Source organism: Hyperolius riggenbachi, chromosome 2, assembly GCF_040937935.1.
Source record: "Hyperolius riggenbachi isolate aHypRig1 chromosome 2, aHypRig1.pri, whole genome shotgun sequence".
In the NCBI taxonomy this organism is placed as follows: Eukaryota; Metazoa; Chordata; class Amphibia; order Anura; family Hyperoliidae; genus Hyperolius; species Hyperolius riggenbachi.
The window spans coordinates 541796251-541814398 of record NC_090647.1 but is presented as its reverse complement, the minus strand read 5'-3'; the positions used below and the strand labels follow the sequence as shown (position 1 = coordinate 541814398).

At 46.5% G+C, this 18148-nt stretch overlaps 1 protein-coding gene across 2 annotated transcripts in view; it reads right to left on the bottom strand.

Annotated features, from left to right (window-relative positions):
* LOC137547305 (transient receptor potential cation channel subfamily V member 3-like) overlaps window positions 1-18148 on the bottom strand; it is a 106151-nt gene that overhangs the window by 61534 nt on the left and 26469 nt on the right. For both annotated transcript variants that reach the window (XM_068270751.1, XM_068270752.1), the window contains exons 5-6: window positions 10788-10933; window positions 8197-8373 (exon numbers count right to left, since the gene is read on the bottom strand). In XM_068270751.1, coding sequence (XP_068126852.1) covers window positions 8197-8373; window positions 10788-10933 — 323 coding nt within the window. The remainder of the gene's footprint in view (window positions 1-8196; window positions 8374-10787; window positions 10934-18148) is intronic.

Below are 18148 nucleotides of genomic sequence, written 5' to 3'. Positions count from 1 at the left end.
GCACTAGATACATTGAATGACAGTACTGGTGTGGCTGGGACTGATGGTCCACCAAGATTCAGACTTACACGCGCGCGAGCACAGAGGCAGAGTTTAAATAGCAGTTAGAAGGGAGTCAGCTGACCAGCTGGGTCAGCTGACAATTTCCACTGCTCTCATTGGACCAGCAATTAGGGAGGTCCTGGAAAGGTCCTAGAGTATATATACTGCTGGTTGTTCACTTGCTCTTTGTCTGGCGTGCGATCACATATGTGGGAGCACCCAGATCCGTAGTCAGATCCGCAAGTGTGCCGGGACCAGCTGGAGCTGTAATCCTACACTTAGCTAGATTCTGTTGATAGCTAAAGTACTAGTTTGATTGTGATTATCTGTTATGACTTTTGCCTGCCTTGACTACCCTTCTGAACTCTGATCTTGTACCTCGATAATTCTGATACTCTGTTGCCGATCTCCGGCTCGTTTCTAGACTCCGCCTCAGCCTCCTGATTCTGTACCTCGATATATCTGCTACCCCGTTGCCGAACCCTGCCTGTACCTAGACTCCGCCTCTGCCTCCTGATCTTATACTTTATCTGTCCGTGTGTGTATGACCTGGCTTGTCCGACCTCGAGAACCGACCTTGCTATTGGAGGCGGTTCCCCGTCCTGTCAGTGACACCTCCTCCTGAGTGTCACTTTCAGACAATCCTTCCTACTGTCAGTCTGACTCCTCCCGTCTTGGAGAGCTCAGGTCTGCAGAAGGAATCTGTGCAGTACTCCTTGCTGCACTGAGGCCTAGTCCTCAAAGTGTTACTGTTACACCCAACACTACACTCTACTCAGGTAAACAGAGGTTAGTTTGTATATCGGATTATCGGTGAGACTGCAGATCACTTATAATCTGGTATATATCTGTATTTCCGGTGATACTGCAGATCACCGGTAATCAGATACTCTCTGTGCCCACCGATCGTTACAGAACGCCAGACCAAATACAAAATGGACGCAAACACTGATTGTCTGGGTGTACTTGCCACTTCGGTGGACAACATCAATCAAGTACTGGGCACCCACATGACTCTTATTGATGCCCTATCAGGGTCTGTACAAACCCTCCAGACATCAGTGGATCATGTGCGATCCTCTCCTAGCTCTAACATACGTATGCCTGTACCTGAAAGCTTTTCCGGTCACAGATCTGACTTCCGGAATTTTAGGAGTAGAGTATTGTCCTATTTTGAGTTGAGACCCCAATCTTCGGGTACTGAGACCCAGAGGGTCACGTTTATAAAGACTTTGTTGTCCGGCGACTCCCAGTCTTGGGCATATAGCCTGCCCGCCGGAGACAAAGCTCTTACCTCTGTAGAGGAATTCTTTGAAGCTATGGCAGTAATTTACGACGATTCGGACCTTGCTTCGACTTCTGAGCGGAAGCTCAAGCTTTTGCGTCAAGGCGAAGGTCCGGTCGAAGATTACGCGGCCGAGTTTAGGAGGTGGTCAGTTACGGCCAGGTGGGACACTTATGCCCTATTAGATCGTTTCTTGTCAGGGCTGTCCGATGAGGTCTCTGATTTGATGTTAAGCCAGCCCGAGCCCAGAACAGTCGATGAGGCCATCTCAGCGGCAATCCGAATCGACCGCAGGCTGCGCTACCAAAAACAGACCAGGGGTAGTTCCCGTGTCAGAGGGGTATCTTACACTATGGTCCCAGTGACTCCACCTCCTACTATTTCATCTTCTCCCGTCTTGCCTCCATCCAAGCCGATACAGATTGCTCGGTCAAAATTGACCCAGGTAGAGCGAAGACGGAGAATGACCGAACAGCTGTGTCTGTACTGTGCTGAAGGGGGGCATATAGTACAGAACTGGCCTAATAAGCCGGGAAGATGCTACCGTTTAGGAGTGGTAGGGGGTAGCACCCTAGGTGCCCGGCTCATACCCTTAAATGAAAAACGTTTGCTCCTTCCATGTATGATTACATGGGGGGACAAATCTGAAGCCACAGAGGCCTTTGTTGATTCAGGCTCCGCGGCTAACTTTATGAGTTCAGAGTTTGCAGAAAAGTTGGGCATTCCGCTCACCTCAGTAAAACCACCTATCCAGGTTACTGCTGTGGACGACTTCCCGCTGCAAAGGGACCGTCCGCTGTCTCAGACACCAGAGGTGGAAGTCACTATTGGGGTTCTGCATAACGAAAGTCTAAGTCTCTTTGTATTACACATGACCACCTCCACAATTGTTTTAGGAATGCCCTGGCTGCAGCTCCATTCGCCATAGATTAATTGGGCTACAGGACAATTAACTAGTTGGTCAGACTTCTGTTCCCAACAGTGTCTAGGGAAGGTGACTTTAGGTCAGACCAAGTTGCATGTGAAGGGGGTTCCCGAGCAATACTCCGAGTTCTCGGATGTATTCTGTCCCAAGGCTGCTGACAAGTTACCTCCTCATCGCCCTTTCGATTGCCCCATCGATCTCCGTGCCGGTTGTATGCCCCCTAGGGGTCACCTGTATAATCTGTCTGGACCAGAGAAAATAGCGATGCAGGAGTACATTCGTGACAATTTAGCCAAAGGGTTCATTCGCCCCTCCCAGTCGCCTGCAGGGGCCGGTTTCTTTTTTGTTAAGAAAAAAGACCATGCATCGACTACCGTGGCCTGAATAAAATCACGGTGAAGAATCGTTATCCGTTACCATTGATAGACGATTTATTTACGCAAGTCACGAACGCTAAGATCTTTTCAAAATTAGATCTGAGGGGTGCATACAACCTGGTCCGCATTAGAAAGGGTGATGAATGGAAGACGGCCTTCAACACTCCCGACGGGCATTACGAGTACTTAGTGATGCCCTTCGGGTTTTGCAATGCGCCAGCCGTCTTTCAAGAATTAATCAACGAGGTATTCAGGGAGGTGTTGGTTAGATTTGTACTAGTATACCTTGACGATATACTAATCTATTCCAACAACCTCCCCGAGCACAGGGTCCACGTTAAATTCGTGTTGGACAAATTGAGGCAAAATATGTTGTATGCCAAGGTGGAGAAATGTATTTTCGAGGTGACCACTGTCACATTTTTAGGGTATGTGATCTCCACCTCAGGCCTGTCAATGGATCCTGCCAAGGTCACAGCTGTCCTGGAATGGCCACAGCCAGTGGGGTTGAAGCCCCTGCAAAGATTTTTAGGTTTTGCAAATTACTATAGGAGGTTCATAAAGGGATACTCCACGATGATTGCCCCTCTTACCAGTCTCACAAAAAAGGGGGCAGATACCAACCACTGGTCTCCTGAGGCTGTGGCAGCTTTTTCTCACTTGAAAAAATTGTTTTGCTCTGCACCCATATTGAGACACGTAGACACCTCTTACCCATTCATTGTTGAGGTTGATGCCTCAGAAGTTGGAGTAGGGGCTGTGCTGTCTCAACACTCTGGGCTGCAGGGGAGGTTGCACCCGTGTGCCTATTTCTCTCGGAGGTTTTTATCGGCAGAGAAAAACTACGACATAGGCAACCGGGAACTTCTGGCCATTAAATTGGCATTTGAAGAATGGCGCCACTGGTTAGAAGGGGCAGAACACACGATCACGGTGTATACTGATCACAAGAATCTGGAATACATCGAGGGGGCTAAGAGACTAAGTCCCCGACAGGCCCGTTGGTCGTTATTTTTTACGAGGTTCAGATTTATTATCACATACACTCCAGGCAGCAAAAACATCAAGGCAGATGCCCTGTCCAGATGTTTCGAATTAGAGACAGCACAGCCCCCCGCTCCTGAGTCCATCATCCCGCAGAGGCTGGTGTTAGCAGCCACAGAGACCTGGGAGGGTTGGGCGAAGGTTTTGGGTCCCTTTCAGCAGGATGTCCCTGAGGGAAAACCGGAGGGGGTCTTGTTTATCCCACAGTTTTTTCGTCTACAGGTCTTACAAATGTTTCACGCCCATAAGAGTGCTGGTCACCCTGGTGCTGCCAGAACGCAGGATCTGATTGCCAGGTGTGCTTGGTGGCCTTCTATGGCAACAGACTGCAAGGAATATGTCAGGGAATGTGCGGTATGTGCCAAAAGTAAACCCTCCCGGCAGGCACCTGTCGGTACCTTACAGCCTTTGCCCGCCCCGAGTGAACCATGGACCCACTTGTCCATGGATTTTGTGGGTGAGCTCCCCAGGTCTGAAGGCATGTCGGTCATTTGGGTGGTAGTCGACCGCTTCAGCAAAATGGCCCATTTCGTGCCTTTGAAAGGACTCCCCTCGGCCCAAGAATTGGCTGACCTATTCATCATCCACATTTTCCGGCTGCACAGCATTCCGGAGAACATTGTGTCCGATCGGGGAGTCCAATTTATCTCTAAATTCTGGAGGGCATTTTGCCACCAAATGGGCATTAAGCTGTCTTTCTCGTCAGGCTACCACCCACAGACCAATGGGCAGACTGAACGAATTAATCAATCTTTAGAACAGTTCTTAAGATGTTACGTTGCGGAGGCACAGAATGACTGGGTGAAGTTTCTGGCTTTTGCAGAATTCGCGCAAAATAATTTAAAGAGTTCTTCTTCTGGTTTTTCCCCGTTCCAGATTGTGACAGGGAGGTCGCCCAAGTTCTCCCCTTTGCCAGTGGCCTCTTCTCCGTTCCCAGCGCTGGAGGATTGGCAGAGGTCACTCAGGGACAATTGGGGAATTGTTAGAGATAATTTGGAGAAAGCGTTCCAAAGTCAAAAGGGTCAAGCAGACAAGAGACGTTCCATGGAATGGAGGTTTCAGCCAGGGGATTTAGTCTGGGTGTCCACACGTCACTTGGCCCTGAAGCAGCCTTCTGCCAAATTGGGCCCCAGGTTTGTGGGTCCGTTTTCTGTGACCAAAAAGATCAACGACGTCACTTATGCCGTTGATCTTCCGTCCAGCATGCGGGGCGTAAGATCTTTTCATGTGTCCCTCCTTAAACCAGCAGTCCAGGTGGGTCCCACTCCTCCTCCTCCTGTGTTGGTAGATACCCAACCCGAATATGAAGTGGAAAAAATATTAGATTCTCGCAAGGTACAAAACTCGGTACAGTACCTCGTACATTGGAAAGGGTATGGCATCAAGGAGAGGCAATGGGTACCTGGGAACCGTATGCATGCGGATGAGTTGGTGAGGGAGTTTCATGCCTTACACCCCGAGAAACCTGGTGGGAGTTGTCCGGAGTCCACTCCTCGGGGGGGGGGGGGGTACTGTAAGGAAACGCGGAAAGGCCGCCGTCTCACAAGGTGAGGCGGCTGTTTCTGCGTCCAGCATGGCGTCACAACGCGGAAAAAACGCTGCATGCCGCATAGGCAGTGCGGCGGAATCCGCATTGGTAACGGCGGAATCCGCATTGGTAACGGCGGAATCCGCATCAGAGGCGGCCCCCGCACTAGATACATTGAATGACAGTACTGGTGTGGCTGGGACTGATGGTCCACCAAGATTCAGACTTACATGCGCGCGAGCACAGAGGCAGAGTTTAAATAGCAGTTAGAAGGGAGTCAGCTGACCAGCTGGGTCAGCTGACAATTTCCACTGCTCTCATTGGACCAGCAATTAGGGAGGTCCTGGAAAGGTCCTAGAGTATATATACTGCTGGTTGTTCACTTGCTCTTTGTCTGGCGTGCGATCACATATGTGGGAGCACCCAGATCCGTAGTCAGATCCGCAAGTGTGCCGGGACCAGCTGGAGCTGTAATCCTACACTTAGCTAGATTCTGTTGATAGCTAAAGTACTAGTTTGATTGTGATTATCTGTTATGACTTTTGCCTGCCTTGACTACCCTTCTGAACTCTGATCTTGTACCTCGATAATTCTGATACTCTGTTGCCGATCTCAGGCTAGTTTCTAGACTCCGCCTCAGCCTCCTGATTCTGTACCTCGATATATCTGCTACCCCGTTGCCGAACCCTGCCTGTACCTAGACTCCGCCTCTGCCTCCTGATCTTGTACTTTATCTGTCCGTGTGTGTATGACCTGGCTTGTCCGACCTCGAGAACCGACCTTGCTATTGGAGGCGGTTCCCCGTCCTGTCAGTGACACCTCCTCCTGAGTGTCACTTTCAGACAATCCTTCCTACTGTCAGTCTGACTCCTCCCGTCTTGGAGAGCTCAGGTCTGCGGAAGGAATCTGTGCAGTACTCCTTGCTGCACTGAGGCCTAGTCCTCAAAGTGTTACTGTTACACCCAACACTACACTCTACTCAGGTAAACAGAGGTTAGTTTGTATATCGGATTATCGGTGAGACTGCAGATCACTTATAATCTGGTATATATCTGTATTTCCGGTGATACTGCAGATCACCGGTAATCAGATACTCTCTGTGCCCACCGATCGTTACAGGATAGCTATAGGATAGCTCCAGATAGCTGCTTGCTATCCTAGTGCGCTCGGATAGCACAGCCCGGATAGCTAATACTATTCGAGCTCGGTATTCGAGCTCGAATAGTGAAAAAAGAGCTAGGATATCCGAGTAACTCGGATATCCTAGCTCAGATGAGCATCACTACTAATAAGCAGGGAAGGGCAATTGGGTCAGAAGATTTCCAATTAGTGGTGATCATGTATTGTGTTGCCATGATTAGATGACAGATATGAATCCGATAGGGAGGATCTATTTTGTCTAAATCTATACAGAATAGAGATAATTGAGTTGATAATTTAAATTTAGGGAATATGATTTGTATGATATATTGCTCTTTTGCATTCCAGATGTGTTTTATATCAGGGCATTCCCATAACATGTGTAATAGAGTTCCTGTGTGGATTGAGCACCTCCAGCATAGGGGTGAGGCGTTATGTGAAAAGTAAGCTAGTTTTCTGGGGGTAATTTACCATCTAGTTACAATTTTTATAAATTAGAGGAACTCACATTCTAATCCTTACCATAGTGCACGTCTAATGATCTGTCATATTATTATTGTATATTTATATAACATCTTCTGCAGCACATTACAGAGTACATAGTCCTTTCACTCTTTCCTCAGAGGAGCTCACAATCTAATCCTACCATAGTCATAGCCTAATGTCCTACCATATTATTATTATGTATTTATATATCAGCGCCACGGAATATGTTGGCGATGTATTATTATTATAAATAATAATAATAATAATGCACTAGCATCTTCTGCAACACTTCACATGGCACATAGTCATGTCAATGACTCTCTTCAGAGGAGCTCACAATCTAATCCTACAATAGTCATAGTCTAATATCCTACTATATTATTATTATTATTATTTATTTTTATAGTACGGACATCTTTTTCTAAACTTTACAGAGCATTTAGTCAAGTCATTAACTATTCTCAGAGGTATTCACAACTGAATTCCTTTTACGGATATAATGAGATGTCCTACCGTATTATTATTTTTATTTATTTATACAGCACTGACATCTTCTGCAGCACTTTATAGAGTACATAGTCATGTCACTGATTGTCCTCAGAAGAGCTCACAATCTAATTTTTACCCCCATCATACTCTAATGCCCTACTATTATTTAATTTTTAATAAATGATTACTTTGTACAGTGCTGTAGAAGATGTCAGCGCTATATAAATACAAAGTAATAATTTAATAAAAATTAAATAATAATAATAGTAGGACATTAGAGTATGACGGTTGTAAAAATTAGATTGTGAGCTCCTATGAGGACAGTCAGTGACATGGCTATCTCTGTATTATTTATGTAGTGCTGACATCTTCTACAGCACTGTACAGAGTACATAGTCATGTCACTGACTGTCCTCAGAGTAGCTCACGATCTAATCCCATTATAGTCATAGTCTAATGTCCTACATTATTATTATTATGCATTAATATAGCAGTGACATCTTCTGCAGCACTTTCCAGAGTACATAGTCCTGTCACTGACTGTCCTTAGAGGAGCTTTACAATCTAATCCCTACCATAAACACTTTTTTTGAGTCCTGGAAAGCAGACTTTATACGTGCTCAGCGTTCTTATTGACACAGTTCATTTACTGTTAGTAGAGCAAGCTCCTGGCTACTCTATTTCTGCACAGGAACTTCTCCAGTTCTTAATTTACTCACTAAGGAGTGGCTGCACCATTTACAATTATAGTAAACCACTCACCCAGTGTGTTGCACAATACTCATTGCTTTAGAAGGCACAGCAAGAAAAAAGCATTCCTTAGGCAGACCTCAGCACTGAAAATGATCGGATATTATAAAGGTGACTGACATGTAATTACCCTTGTAATTCTCTTCTGTGTATTGAGCGTTAATAAACCGCTCTAGGAATCCGTGCTTCTCAGCGAATGACATCAGGATGCGCACGATCTCCGGCGTGTTGCTGTTTATGTTCAGCAAGGCCTTCATCAAACAGGTTTTCCCAGTGTCCTTTGATGTTAATATGTCCAGAAGAAAATCTGAAAGACAACGTAGGCTTAGGTTTATGATCTGACAAGCAGGGACCAGTTCACTGCTTTATCTCTGTATTTTACAAGTTGGCATTGTTACTGACTAGTCACTCTATAAAAATCACATGGCAAAGCATAACTATGCCAAAGGGAAAGGGTGAACCTATCATGCAGCCATCTGTATCACATCATTCAGGCGACAAAATCTAGTTTGGACAAATAGTTTGGGCCCCCTGGTACCTGCTTCCTCTCTGCTCTCCCACCTTCCTTCCTGGCATATACATTACCCTTCTCATCCATGCACCCCCGAATAACCATCCTCATTCGACCAGTGGCACCTACCGCCCTTCCCTATGCCATCATAAGCAGGTGAGGTGTTGATCTATGCCTCTTATCGAGGCATGCTTCGGTAAAACCCCATCATCGGCGAGAGTCAGAGGGGAAGAAGGGTAGCTTTGAAACGCAGTTAGACAAGCGGGTGTGCTGGCAACAGACCAGCCAATCATAGCTGCCTGGTGCTCCTTTTGCTAACTGGTACCGATGGTCTCGTGGGCCAATCACTGCACTCGATCAGTAGCAGTGACATCTGATAGGTCACCGCTATTGATCGAGTGCACTGATTGACCCAATGATGCGCCGTTCCGGGGGCACCCGATGCGCCATTTTCGTTTACAGGGCAGCTGTTATCGTCGCACCACGCACTATTACCTGCTCTGCACACACTGCACTGGCTGCACCTAACTCCATGGTTTGCGCCCACTAAGGCTTAGGGCACACTTACCGTCTAAGCGCCGGTTAGTGAATCAAGCGCTATGAGTGTAAACTAAATGACAAACTGCACAACATGTCCGCATTCAAAAACATCAAAGGTGTTCAAAAGACTTGTACACATGTTCCAACCTGCACGGTAGTTGGGCAAATTGATCCACGGGTTGGATCTGGCACGCAACCTGTTATCAGTTGGTCGTCCGGTTGTTTGCCAGACGTACACACGCCCAACTATCTTCCAGCAAACCAAGTTTGGAAGATAGTTGGGAAGAAGATAGTTGGGTATGAGCTTTAAGGCTTACCAGCCGCATACAACTCACGTTATGAGGTTGTATGAAAGGATCTAGTTCTCAAGGTAATCAAGCAGGTCCTCCAAGCTCAAGGCTGTAAATTCCTCCTCCAGTCGGTATCAGTGCAGTATATCAGACATAAAAAACAAACATCAGTACTAAGTGTAAAAAACAAGATGTATCTGGTATAGCTGCGCTAAACTCCATTTCCACCCTACCAGTTAAAGGAACACTATCTATTAACATAGTTTTTTTTTAATTGAAGTGCTGTTAAGTACGGGTGTATACATTTGACTGCTTATCTTTGTTTACTGTCATCAAATTCCTTTTTACACTTCACTGGGCCAAAATCTGACATACTACATCATGAAGGTTGGGGGGATTCCCTCACACTGCATCTGTTAATCCTGTGTGTGTAAGAAAGCTCTCAGCAGCTGCCTCTCTCTGACTGAGCTATCTGCAGAAAGCAGAGGAAATCTATCTTATGTGCAACATAAACATTTGTAATAGTATGGGAAATCTGACACCAGAGCCATTGCATATAACTCTGCTTCGATATTACACTGTTCTTAGCATGTCAGACTGCAGAGATTCACCTCTACAAATGAGACATTCCAACCAAACTAAAATCTACACAAAATGAATAACAGCTTTTGCCTCTAATATTTAACATAAAAAGTAGTAAAATGTTTACACAGCTACTTAGACATTATTTGTACATTGTCATTTTAGAACACTTGGTTTTATAATGTTCCTTTAAGTAATACTGCTACCTTATCCAGTAGCGCTCTCTTTTCACCAAGTTTTGGAAAGTCCACTATTCTACATTGAGCCCTCCTCATGATGACAAATACCTTTAACCCATGGGCATCCTCAATAGAGTTATCTTGTTTGAGATAAGTGCACTGCCTTTGACCTCAGATGGCAGAACATATTGTGCTGTAAATTCTTGGAACGCTTTTATGTCTCTCTGCTAGCAGAAAATATAGAAACTGAAAGCTGAAGTCCCCTGTTCTGTCTCACACTGAGTGGCATAAATAAACAATACAGCAGTACTATTTAGCAAGCAAATGCACTTGCAAGCCTCTATATAGACTGGCTGCTAAAGGGCTATAAGCATTGAAACACACAATTGTGCAGCCTGCAATTACAACAGTGACCCTCTGTGACAATTTCAACACCACATACAGCCTCTGGGTAAAACCACCACCTGCTGTTTCACCAGGTTTAATATATATATTTTTCCCCTGGTTTCTGTCCCCTATAGCTAGGTGGTTAGGAGCGTCTTATGATGTGAAAAATACTGTACGTGTAAAACCAGCCTGAAATACAAAATGAAATGTCATTCTCATACTTGCCAGTTACCTTCAGAAGAGCTCTTTGAATATCTCGCTATAACTTTTATTTCTTTAAGAAGTCTCTTTAGCGATTCGGTGTCCCCATCAGATACAGCTTCCAGTAGCATGCGCTCTCGTTTCTGCAGTTCTTTAGTGATGTAGGACTCATTTCCACTAGAAAAGGAAACAGAGATGGAGATGCGTAAAGGTGTCTTTATTAGCATTAATGTACAACTTGCACCCAGTTAGACATGTGTTGCCACTGCCTAAAATAATCCCAATCCCAAAGATATTTTACAGTGGTCATTTTAGCAACCAGAATTTAACCAGCCTTGCCTGGCCATGGGGCATAAAAAGGCTCTTAACTTGTATACTTGGTAACTATGTATATAAGGCACACACTCAAAAAAGGCATCCTAAACACAGTAGTAGCATATCCAAGGCCGAATGTATTCTTTTTCTGTCTCTAGATCAAGTATGTTAAAGTGAACCCGAGGTGAAAATAAACTGATGAGAAACAATTATCCTCCTACTCCTATTTTATTTTCATTTTTTTTTTTAGAAATCCCATGGTTTTATTTTATATTTAAGCATTTACAAAGTAGATTGAATGTTTTGTTGTCTCTGCTCAGTGGCAGCCTATTAAGTGTCCAAGAGTTAAAATACATATTTTTTTTATCAGCCCCTGCTCTAAGATGTTGTATTCTGCCAAGAAAACCTGTATGGCTGTAATTTGCTTATAAGTGATGTTTACTATATTGCCCACAAGGTAGCAACAACACAGAAGCTGTCACTTGCATGCCTAGAAATTAACTCTCTCAGGCAGCAAAATAAAGCAAGTAAAACTGTAAAAGCAGCAAAATAAAGCAAGTAAAAGTCTGGTTATTCATATGTTTTGCACTGTACATTCATTCACATGCAACAAGAAGAAGGGAAGAGATCGAGAGCCCCCGATAGTGTATTATCGTTTGGTATATGGCACAATTGTGGAAAAGAAGGGTTTATACTCACAAGTGTGGGTTGCCAATAGGGGCAACCACTTCAATCGCAGACGAGGAGATTAGACCTGTCCCCGTTCAGGTTTAAGAAAGTCGCTCTCCGTAGAAAAAAGAGAAGGGGTGTCAACACCCATCCACCAGGTGGATCAAAATGTACTCAAAAGTAAGGAGGCGCCAAAAGGATAAAAGGAGGATCAGATTAAAATGTTAAAATTGTAGGTGGCAATGGTGGACTTGCTCACCTCACAAAAAAACAGCACTAGTTCAATGTAGAAACATATAATTTAATTACTACTCCTTATAAAAAAACCACAAAATTGCCATGCAATTTTGTGGTTTTTTTTATAAGGAGTAGTAATTAAATTATATGTTTCTACATTGAACTAGTGCTGTTTTTTTGTGAGGTGAGCAAGTCCACCATTGCCACCTACAATTTTAACATTTTAATCTGATCCTCCTTTTATCCTTTTGGCGCCTCCTTACTTTTGAATTCATTCACATGTACTGCACATTCTACACACCTGAGAGATCTGTAAGGAACACTTGTCTGGCTTTTGTGCGGTGTAGCACAGTGAGGCTCCCTGCATACTGCAAATCCAATTTGTGATTCCGATTTTGATTCCAGTTCAGATTTGCAATTCTGATTTTCCCTGAATGATATCAACAGATAAACGCAGAAAAAACGCAGCATGCAGTAATGATTAAAAATCGGAATCGCATGCAGTGTGCAGGGAGCCTGACTGCGGCTGCTGTCCTCGTCTGGCATGCTCTTGGACTTTATTTTCAGCCCTGTCCGTATATTTGTCATTGAAGCAGTGGCTTGCAAAAGTATTCGGCCCCCTTGAAGGTTTCCACATTTTGTCACATAACTGCCACAAACATAAATCAATTTTATTGGAATTCCACGTGAAAGACCAATACAAAGTGGTGTACATGTGAGAAGTGGAATGAAAATCATACATGATTCCAAACATTTTTTACAAATAAATAACTGCAAAGTGGGGTGTGCGTAATTATTCAGCCCCCTGAGTCAATACTTTGTAGAACCACCTTTTGCTGCTATTACAGCTGCCAGTCTTTTAGGGTATGTCTCTACCAGCTTTGCACATCTAGAGACTGAAATCCTTGCCCATTCTTCTTTGCAAAACAGCTCCAGCTCAGTCAGATTAGATGGACAGCATTTGTGAACAGCAGTTTCTCGATTCAGATTCTCGATTGGATTTAGATCTGGACTTTGACTGGGCCATTCTAACACATGGATATGTTTTGTTTCAAACCATTCCATTGTTGCCCTGGCTTTATGTTTAGGGTTGTTGTCCTGCTGGAAGGTGAACCTCCGCCCCAGTCTCAAGTCTTTTGCAGACTCCAAGAGGTTTTCTTCCAAGTTTGCCCTGTATTTGGCTCCATCCATCTTCCCATCAACTCTGACCAGCTTCCCTGTCCCTGCTGAAGAGTAGAGATGTCGCGAACGGTTCGCCTGCAAACGGTTCCAGGCGAACTTTGGGGGTTCGCGTTCGCCTGGACTAAGCGAACTTTTGCGGAAGTTCAATTCGCCCTATAATGCACTATGAGGGTCAACTTTGACCCTCTACATCACAGTCAGCAGGCACATTGTAGCCATTCAGGCTACACTAAGCCCTGGAGCCCCCCCCCCCCCCTTATATAAGGCAGGCTCGCTGCCCATGACACTCACTTGTGTGCCTGCTGCAAATAGACAGACTAGGGAGAGCTGCTGCAGATTTTTTCTCCTAGGGAAAGATTAGTTAGGCTCTTGGCTTGCTCCTGGCTGATTGTTATTGCTAAAATAGCACCCATCAACAGCTCTTTTGAGAGCTAATGTTTTCCTGATATGTTTTTTTGTGTGTTGCTCACTGACACTGACATTATACAGCCCTATCTGTTGCAGCTGGACCTTGGAAATTGTTATTACTGTGCCAGCCAGGCCCTGCCTAACTATCTATACTGGGACACCTACCTATGCCTACCTAACTACTGGGGCACCTACTTACCTATATGGGGACACCTACCTACCTATCTATACTAGGGGACCTACCTATGCCTACCTACCTATACTGGGTCTCCTACCTATGCCTAGCTAACTACTGAGGAGCCTACCTACCTATACTGGGACACCTACCTATGCCTACCTAACTACTGGGTCACCTACTTACCTATACGGGGACACCTACCCACCTACCTACCTATACTAGGGGACCTACCTATGCCTACCTACCTATACTGGGTCTCCTACCTATGCCTAGCTAACTACTGGGACACCTACCTATGCCTACCTACCTATACTGGGTCTCCTACCTATGCCTAGCTAACTACTGAGGCACCTACCTATGCCTACCTACCTATACTGGGACTCCTACCTATGCCTACCTACCTATACTGGGTCTCCTACCTATGCCTAGCTAACTAATGAGGCACCTACCTATGCCTACCTACCTATACTGGGACTCCTACCTATGCCTACCTACCTATACTGGGTCTCCTACCTATGCCTAGCTAACTACTGAGGCACCTACCTATGGCTACCTACCTATACAGGGACTCCTACCTATGCTTACCTACCTATACTGGGTCTCCTACCTATGCCTAGCTAACTACTGAGGCACCTACCTATGCCTACCTACCTATACTGGGACTCCTACCTATGCCTACCTACCTATACTGGGTCTCCTACATATGCCTAGGTAACTACTGAGGCACCTACCTATGCCTACCTACCTATACTGGGTCTCCTACCTATGCCTAGCTAACTACTGAGGCACCTACCTATGCCTACCTACCTATACTGGGACCCCTACCTATGCCTACCTACCTATACTGGGTCTCCTACCTATGCCTAGGTAACTACTGAGGCACCTACCTATGCCTACCTACCTATACTGGAACTCCTACCTATGCCTACCTACCTACCTATACTGGGTCTCCTACCTATGCCTAGCTAACTACTGGGACACCTACCTATGCCTACCTACCTATACTGGGTCTCCTACCTATGCCTAGCTAACTACTGAGGCACCTACCTATGCCTACCTACCTATACTGGGACTCCTACCTATGCCTACCTACCTATACTGGGTCTCCTACCTATGCCTAGGTAACTACTGAGGAACCTACCTACCTATGCTTACCTACCTATACTGGGTCTCCTACCTATGCCTAGCTAACTAACTACTGAGGCACCTACCTATGCCTACCTACCTATACTGGAACTCCTACCTATGCCTACCTACCTATACTGGGACTCCTACCTATGCCTACCTACATACAAGAAGATAATAAGGTCGTTGCTTCATTGTGAACAGACCAAATTTGATCAGCTTGACAGGCGACCATATGGGCTGGAAAACTGCCACGGCCTGCACTCTGGCCATGTTGCGCATCAGTCCAGCACGGCCGTCACTACACAAACAGCTGTTTGCGGTGAGTTACACAGTGAGTTTGGTGTGTCAGTGTGAAGCAGTACTCTAATTACACTCCCTGATTGATGCATACACATGCAAGATGTTTGAAAGCACTTTAGGCCTGCAGGCTTGAATAAAGGAAAAGGAGGTACCGCTTCTTAAAATTCCTTTATTCCGGTGGGGGAAATAGCAGGTACACAGCAGTGGGTGTAAAAAAAGCCTGGCAGCTGTTTCGCTGGTTTAAACCAGCTTCTTCAGAGGCAGAGTGTGGCTGAGGGGTTTGATAGAGAAGTGACCTGTCCTAGAACTGCTTATATGAGATACCAAGCAGAGCTCCCGCTATGGTGCACCTTACATTGTGCTCCCACTATGGTGCACCTTACATTGTGCTCCCTCTATGGTGCACCTTACATTGTGCTCCCGCTATGGCGCACCTTACATTGTGCTCCTGCTATGGTGCACCTTACATTGTGCCTCCGCTATGGTGCACCTTACATTGTGCCTCCGCTATGGTGCACCTTACATTATGCCTCCGCTATGGTGCACCTTACATTGTGCCTCCGCTATGGTGCACCTTACATTGTGCCTCCGCTATGGTGCACCTTACATTGTGCTCCCGCTATGGTGCACCTTACATTGTGCCTCCGCTATGGTGCACCTTACATTATGCCTCCGCTATGGTGCACCTTACATTGTGCCTCCGCTATGGTGCACCTTACATTATGCCTCCGCTATGGTGCACCTTACATTGTGCCTCCGCTATGGTGCACCTTACATTATGCCTCCGCTATGGTGCACCTTACATTGTGCTCCCGCTATGGTGCACCTTACATTGTGCCTCCGCTATGGTGCACCTTACATTGTGCCTCCGCTATGGTGCACCTTACATTGTGCCTCCGCTATAGTGCACCTTACATTGTGCTCCCGCTATGGTGCACCTTACATTGTGCCCCCGCTATGGTGCACCTTACATTGTGCTCCCTCTATGGTGCATCTTACATTGTGCCCCCGCTATGGTGCACCTTACATTGTGCCCCCGCTATGGTGCACCTTACATTGTGCTCCCGCTATGGTGCATCTTACATTGTGCCCCTGCTATGGTGCACCTTACATTGTGCCCCCGCTATGGTGCACCTTACATTGTGCTCCCGCTATGGTGCACCTTACATTGTGCTCCCTCCATGGTGCACCTTACATTGTGCTCCCGCTATGGTGCACCTTACATTGTGCTCCCTCTATGGTGCACCTTACATTGTGTCCCCGCTATGGTGCACCTTACATTGTGTCCCTGCTACGGTGCACCTTACATTGTGCTCCCGCTATGGTGCACCTTACATTGTGCTCCCGCTATGGTGCACCTTACATTGTGCTCCCGCTATGGTGCACCTTACATTGTGCTCCCGCTATGGTGCACCTTACATTGTGTCCCCGCTATGGTGCACCTTACATTGTGTCCCCGCTATGGTGCACCTTACATTGTGCTCCCGCTATGGTGCACCTTACATTGTGTATCCGCTATGGTGCACCTTACATTGTGCTCCCGCTATGGTGCACCTTACATTGTGCTCCCGCTATGGTGCACCTTACATTGTGCTCCCGCTATGGTGCACCTTACATTGTGCTCCCGCTATGGTGCACCTTACATTGTGTCCCCGCTATGGTGCACCTTACATTGTGTCCCCGCTATGGTGCACCTTACATAGTGCCCCCGCTATGGTGCACCTTACATTGTGTATCCGCTATGGTGCACCTTACATTGTGTCCCCGCTATGGTGCACCTTACATTGTGTCCCCGCTATGGTGCACCTTACATTGTGTCCCCGCTATGGTGCACCTTACATAGTGCCCCCGCTATGGTGCACCTTACATTGTGTCCCCGCTATGGTGCACCTTACATTGTGTCCCCGCTATGGTGCACCTTACATAGTGCCCCCGCTATGGTGCACCTTACATTGTGTCCCCGCTATGGTGCACCTTACATTGTGTCCCCGCTATGGTGCACCTTACATTGTGCTCCCGCTATGGTGCACCTTACATTGTGTCCCCGCTATGGTGCACCTTACATAGTGCCCCCGCTATGGTGCACCTTACATAGTGCCCCCGCTATGGTGCACCTTACATAGTGCCCCCGCTATGGTGCACCTTACATTGTGTCCCCGCTATGGTGCACCTTACATTGTGTCCCCGCTATGGTGCACCTTACATAGTGCCCCCGCTATGGTGCACCTTACATTGTGCCTCCGCTATGGTGCACCTTACATTGTGTCCCCGCTATGGTGCACCTTACATTGTGCCTCCGCTATGGTGCACCTAACGTTATGCTCCCGCTATGGTGCACCTTACATTGTGCTCCCGCTATGGTGCACCTTACATTGTGCCTCCGCTATGGTGCACCTTACATAGTGCCCCCGCTATGGTGCACCTTACATTGTGTCCCCGCTATGGTGCACCTTACATTGTGCCCCCTCTATGGTGCACCTTACATTGTGCTCCCGCTATGGTGCACCTTACATTGTGTATCCGCTATGGTGCACCTTACATTGTGCCCCCTCTATGGTGCACCTTACATTGTGCTCCCGCTATGGTGCACCTTACATTGTGCTCCCTCTATGGTGCACCTTACATTGTGCCCCCGCTATGGTGCACCTTACATTGTGCTCCCGCTATGGTGCACCTTACATTGTGCTCCCGCTATGGTGCACCTTACATTGTGCTCCCGCTATGGTGCACCTTACATTGTGCCCCCGCTATGGTGCACCTTACATTGTGCTCCCGCTATGGTGCACCTTACATTGTGCTCCCGCTATGGTGCACCTTACATTGTGTCCCCGCTATGGTGCACCTTACATTGTGCTCCCGCTATGGTGCACCTTACATTGTGTCCCCGCTATGGTGCACCTTACATTGTGCTCCCGCTATGGTGCACCTTACATTGTGCTCCCGCTATGGTGCACCTTACATTGTGCCCCCGCTAT